This window comes from Fonsecaea multimorphosa (assembly GCF_000836435.1).
Source record: "Fonsecaea multimorphosa CBS 102226 unplaced genomic scaffold supercont1.38, whole genome shotgun sequence".
Classification (NCBI taxonomy): domain Eukaryota; kingdom Fungi; phylum Ascomycota; class Eurotiomycetes; order Chaetothyriales; family Herpotrichiellaceae; genus Fonsecaea; species Fonsecaea multimorphosa.
In genome coordinates, this window is record NW_015971672.1 from 281,606 (window position 1) to 287,795 (window position 6,190).

At 53.9% G+C, this 6,190-nt stretch overlaps 2 protein-coding genes across 2 annotated transcripts; one reads left to right on the top strand and one right to left on the bottom strand.

The window, feature by feature from the left end:
• Nucleotides 1–408: 408 nt before the first annotated feature.
• Z520_11426 (uncharacterized protein) lies at nucleotides 409–2,189 on the top strand (the record flags this gene model as incomplete). The annotated part of the gene is made up of 4 exons (XM_016781915.1): nucleotides 409–482; nucleotides 551–791; nucleotides 853–1,340; nucleotides 1,400–2,189. The coding sequence occupies 4 exons, from the start codon at nucleotides 409–411 to the stop codon at nucleotides 2,187–2,189; spliced, it is 1,593 nt and encodes a 530-aa protein (XP_016627073.1).
• Nucleotides 2,190–2,411: 222 nt separating this feature from the next.
• On the bottom strand, nucleotides 2,412–4,648 carry Z520_11427 (uncharacterized protein; the record flags this gene model as incomplete). The annotated part of the gene is made up of 6 exons (XM_016781916.1): nucleotides 2,412–2,858; nucleotides 2,965–3,638; nucleotides 3,713–3,859; nucleotides 3,947–4,036; nucleotides 4,142–4,380; nucleotides 4,488–4,648. The coding sequence occupies 6 exons, from the start codon at nucleotides 4,646–4,648 to the stop codon at nucleotides 2,412–2,414; spliced, it is 1,758 nt and encodes a 585-aa protein (XP_016627074.1).
• Between the last annotated feature and the right edge of the window lie 1,542 nt (nucleotides 4,649–6,190).

A 6,190-nucleotide genomic window follows, 5' to 3' on the forward strand; every position in this document is an offset into this window, starting at 1 on the left:
TGCGGGGGCCATCTTGTTCGTTTGAGACAATTTGGTCCCGTCTCTATCCGCTTCTGCACCTCAGGATTCGCACATAATATCCTTCCTGACATGGATAGCTATGGACTTCAAATCATGACAGAAATCTGGCTGCTCTTAAGGATAATGACTCGACGTGCTATCGCACTAGGCCAATATAAGAAGTTCAGAGGGAAGCCGAGGTCAATGGGGTTCGCGCCTCCGCAAATCCCCAGGATGCTATCTCTGTAGTGCCATCCGGAATGCGGGAAATGGTGGATTTTTCTTTTCTAAACGCCCAAGCGGCTGCTTAGGCTCTCAGGAAGTTCCTTGCACCTTAACGTCGATTGATTACAGGACCATCATATCAATAATAGGAAAACACGACCTGCCAAAAAGATCCCGAGTTACATGGCATCACCACAAGAGTTCGTCGGCACGGGTGCTGGTCCACGAAAGAAGTCAAATGCAGCGACAGAAAAGCGGTAGGTGAATGGCCGTTGTTGTCTGATCCAACTGTTGCTGGTGATGCTCACCGCACGATCCCTGGCAGGAAGCTGCGCAACCGACTTTCTCAGCAAGCATTTCGCGCGCGGCAGAGTCTGGAAATCAACGAGCTCAAGCAGCAGCTGGCCCTGTTCTCCGGTTCAGAGAGTGATCGCAACAGCAGGCTGGTGGAAGAGAATCGAAGACTAAGACAGCAACTATGGCAGTCCGAGAAGAAGCTTCGAAGTCTTCAAGCAACGCTGAAGGGCATCATCGATACCATGGTGGAGAGCAGGGAGAACAACTTTGTAAGTCGTGGAGTTGATCCCTCATGCACATCGGTTATGGTCGAGCCCCTTGTGAATCCAGGTGATCCTTTTGAGTCTAATGAAAAGCCATAATAAGGACGCACATACAAGCAGGCTCGACGAGGACGATGAAGGCCTGGATCCGTGGACGGCCCCAGTCGACGTGCCGTCTGGCCTCGCTGACGTCGAACCCCCGTCCGCGCCTCTCAACACGATCTCGGACCCAAATGCATGCCCTGGCTCGGGCTCTGCCATCTCTTCATCCAACGAAACACCCACCCCAGAAATATATGCATCAGAGCCGCACGTGGCGATCTCGTCAAACGACGAGTCTCTGAGAGAGGATGTCGACTGGGATGTCGGTCAGGGGGTTCTAGCATTATCTACCACTCCGTCGGTACGACACAATCCTCAACCGTCGGTCACATTCCCTCTCTATCGCAGCTTGCAGGTGATGGCGCGCTCCAACTACTCGGAACATATTCATGCCTATGAGATGTGCGCTGTGACGGGCTACCTGGGCAACAGACGAAACCCCGACCTGGGCAGGTACGTAAAGTATTCCACACACGCTTTTAATCAAACCTACTGAAAAGAGTATGCCTCAGTCTCAATCACATGGTGTCAAGCCTCGTCTCCGCCTTTATCAAGATCGCCTGGGGCGGCATGGAATCCTGGATCCAATGGACCAACGGAAAGGACACGCTCACGAAACTTGCGGCGTGGCGGATATCACCTGGGCCCGAAACATTTGCGGCCATACCGCCCTCGATGCAGCCCACTCCGCTTCAGACGGCGGTGCCCCATCCGCCTGTCATTGACTGGTGTGTCTTCTCTTTTCTGAGGGACAAGCTGATTCAATACCACTGCGCCGATCCGGCCTTGGACGAGATCTGCGGCGACATCGGCCTGGCGTACGTCGTGCAGGCAGACCTGTCTGAGTTCGTGCTGGGCGCCGAGCCCCTGATGGTTTACTTCAACATCCACGACATCATCTTCGGCATGGAGACGAACCCGACATGGCTGAACGACGGCGACAATCCCAACACCACCTCCACCGCCATCATCGGTCCCAAGCTCCAAGTCAAGTTGCCAGCTCCAGACCTCTACACCCTGCTGCACACCAGGGAGTACGCGCACGAGATGTATCGCCGTCTCAAGATCGGCCAGGGCGTCGGAGAGTACCTCCTCGACCCAAGCCTGTTCGTCAAGTATCCGCACCTCTACGAGCCGAATGTCAAAATCGCCCAGGGCGTGCCGCTCCGGTCACGCAATAAGATCTCCTGGCCCTCACCTCGGCCCCTGGACGACGTCGCCATGAGCTGGTACCGCAGGTGTGCGTCGTATCAGGACGGTCAAGCACCTACTGCTGCTACTTATCGACAGCTTCTGGAATAGGTTGAACGGACATCCTGTACTTCTTATAGTACAAGCAACAACTTCTGTCTCTCTCATTCAGTTGGGATAACAAAGGGCGGAACTCCAATACCTAGATGAGCGCATTTGTCGCCAATCTCCCTGCACGCCCACACAAAATCTCCAAGTGCGGGAGGAGGCCACTAAGTCTGGTTACGAACTAACACCTCGACTTTCGGAATCACTTTCAGCCCTTTCTTCGTGTCACGCCTGTTGCGACGGCTCCGCACCTTTCACGGGCACATCCACGGGCAGGTCCAAACTCCACGGCACATCGGCGTTGCGAATATACGGCGCCAGGTCTACCGGGCGGCCGTTGTCGTGCTCCCACTCCAAGTCCGTTCGCCCATTGCCCAGGAATGCCCAGACGTTGTCGCTCTCGTAGCGCAGGTCGTAGTGTTCATAACGCGGGCTGCGAAGCGTCTTCAGGTGGTGCAGCAGGCTGCCCGGCCAGATGTAGACGCGGCCGTCGGGCTTGTTGTCCTTGTACCACGACCGGCACTCCTCGGCCCACACGCTGTACTTCTTGTGCCACGCATCCAGATGCTGGTTGATCTGCGTCGTCGGGCCCTGCCGCGGCTCCATCGCTCGGATGCCTTCCTCTTGCATCTTGCGGCAGCATTGGAGGGCGTACTCGAGTTGGACCTCGTGCTATGCCAGGTGACACATGACAGATTAACAGAAATGTCCAACCTGGGTTCTGTCCTCACCGAAAGCGGAGTGGAAGAGAGACAACAAAAAGGGGGGGTTTGCTTACCGAAGGCAGGGCACATCCCTGGCCCCAATTCCCCGTCGGCCCATTGACGACAAAGTAATTGGGAAACTTGGGCGCCGTGATGCTGAGGTAGATGTTGGGCGTCTCCTTCCATTCCTCCTGCATGACGGCGCCGTCGACGCCCGTGATCTTAAAGTGCGGCGTGTACGCGATGTCGAAACCGGTCGCGCAGGCGATGATATCAAAGTCCAACGCCTCACCAGCGGCCGTCACGAGCCCGGTCTCGGTGAACCGCGCGATCTCGTCGTGGATCACCTTGACGTGGTCCAGGATCAGGGTCTCGAGATACCCTTCCCCCGGGGTCAGCCTTCGACAACCCGGGGACCACTGCGGGATGAATCTCTGCTTCAACTCTTCGTGGCCCGGTCCGATCTTGGCCAGCATGCTGGCTCGCATCCCTTCCCTGGCCTGCATGTTCAGCTTGGTACCCCTCAAAAACATGGGGAACATCTCGGTCAAGGCGGACTCGAGTCTCTTGCGATACTGCAGGTGGAACCCTGGATCACTGCGGAATTTCTGCTTCTCGGCTTCGATATAGTAGTGCTTCCCGACCGCGGCTGGTTGTTGGGAGTTTTCGTCAATCTTTTGAGCGTCGGCGGCGACCTGCGGGGCGATATAGGTCATGTTTCGAGCAAAGACGGTCAAGCTCTGAGATCCTGCCCAACACATGAATGGCTCAGCGGGAATATTCCTTTTGGGTATCTGGGTTTGTTTCGTTAATCTCTTTTACCTCGGGCTAGATGGGGCACCATTTGGATGGAGCTCGACCCTGTTCCCAGCACCGCCACCTTCTTGCCTTGCCAGTCGATCGAGGTATCCCAGTTGGCGCTGTGGGCGAGGATGCCCTTGTAGGAAGAAATGCCCTCGATGGCGGGCCCTGTGTAGGAGATTAGCCTCTACCAGATTCGGGGCGTCTTTTTCACGCCAGTTTTGAGCCATGGCATGGCCGCGGCGAAAAACTCACATTTCCATTTATTCACGACGCCCGAACCATTGATCAGGACGTTGCAGCGATCTGTAAACGTCCTATCTCCGTTCCTGAGCTCAACCTCCCCTAGATATGCCCCCAAACGTCCGTGTCAGGATATCTTTTTCTCCGACCCAACCACGGCAGGTGTCGATGGATTTGCGTGAATACATGGGTGAGGGAGAGACTCACATTCACCGCTATCCTCGAACCACGTGGCGCCCACGACCTCGGTGTCCAGCCGCACGTAGCGTTTGAGGTCGTACTCTTCGTAGAACTTCTCAAAGTACGTCTGGATCTCGTCCGAGCGCGAGTAGAAGCCCGACCACTCCGGGTTGGGGCGGAAGGTGTAGGTGTAGGTATGGGCGGGGATGTCGCACGCGCAGCCGGGGTATCTGTTCTCATACCATGTTCCACCGATGCTTGGATTCCTAACTCCCAACAAGAGAGAGAGCCGAGTCAGTCCTATGGTTCCCCCCCCCCCCCCTTCACATAGGGATATACTGTGTTGTTTCTCAAGAGTTGTGGGTGGACATACTTTTCGTAGCAGATCAACTCGTAGTTGCGCAGCTGCCGCTCAGCCTTGTAGGCCAATAACAAACCCGACGCGCCGGCCCCGACGTGGATGATCTTGAGCTTCCGTGGCTGCGAGTGGTATTGGTCGAGGATCTCGTACTCGTCCACGAGGTTTGTGATCATCTTGGTGGAGAAGACACGGGGGACACGGGGCTGCTCACACACTGGGGTCTATTGAACGAAAAAGAAAAGAAAGGAATTTTTCTTTCAAAACATATGAATGAAGACAGGCGGGGTGGTGATGATTCAGATTCTTTGCCAAAAATCCTAAAACACGGGCAATCTTCTGAGTGCGTGTATGTATTTGCATGTAAACTTTACCTTACTGATTTGGGATCTTTCATTCCCTCGGGATGATATGGCCATGACCCGTGTAAGTTTAGATGCCTCGGTCTTGTCTTGTCTTGTCCTGCCTTGTACCAGCTTGCCATGTAAGATGCCGCTGCATTGTACTCGGTACGAAAGGCCCAAGCGCTGGAAAAAGCGGCGCTTGACATTGGGTGCCACAGGGAGACCACTAGCAAAGTTGAATAATAGGCACCCTAAGACGCTGGCCCCATCGGTTCTCCCCATGCATTGTAAGTAATAAGTCAGGGTTTGAATGTCCCCATGCATGGCCGCGGCAAACAATTTCTTCGTTCAGTCAGGACTTTCTGACTCTCGCGCTAGCTGGTGCTGGACACACTGGCACCGGCCGGTCAGAGATGCATTACTATCCCTGTCGGGAATTGCTGTGGGGAAGTGGGGATTCTTGGTGGGCTTAGGGGGAGAGAGTCTTAGTGAATAAGCTGTTTCTTTGATATCTTTTATGTCTATATGCGACACTCATATATGGGTATTGGCCTGGAGAAGGTCCAGTTCAAGTCTAGTCTGGTCATATAGATCCTGTTATGGATAATTGTTCCCATCTGATATATGATACGCGTGCAATATGTAGTACAGCCACTTAACCCAAGCCGCTTCTGATGATTAACAATTAAATATAAATGAAATTGTGATCGGGTTCATTATGTGTGTTTTCAGGTTTCAGCTCATATTACGGACATTTTGGAACCAGTCTTCTAGACCAGCAAAAACTTAACACGAAGCAGCTCAACTCTGGTTGCGTGATAAGCGAAACTCACCCTTGCGGGTTGGTTTTTCTCGGTTTACTACGAAGTATTTATAAGTTGAGTCCAGGAAGAGGAGGAGGTTCGAATCGAGGTCTTGCTGCCTGCTCACCCGTTATTGTGAGTTCGTCCTGACAAGACCTAGATTATTTGTTTGTGTGATTTGATCGAAGTGAGCGCTGTGGGAATCGAATCGAGGTCGAGGTCCTGCTGCCTGCTAGCCCGGTGCCAGTTTGACCTGACAGGACCTGGACAGTGACGTCGTCGGATTTCGTTCGATGTTTCGCCCTTGTCGAGGTAAGGGGGTCTTGGTGTTGATAGAAATTTGGAAAGAATAAAATATATCATGCGAAGAATTTTCATTTTCTTTGTTTGTACCAGACCCTGTGGGTACCTGGTTGACGCGGAGTTCCCTCCTCCCTCCCTCCCTCCCTCTCCGTCTCGTCATCCGCCTTCATGCGTGACCACCAGTCACGGAAAGCACTTCCCCTGCGACATAGCTGGCTTCGTCCGAGAGAAGGAAAGCCACTGCCGATGCAATCTCTGAGGGCTGGGC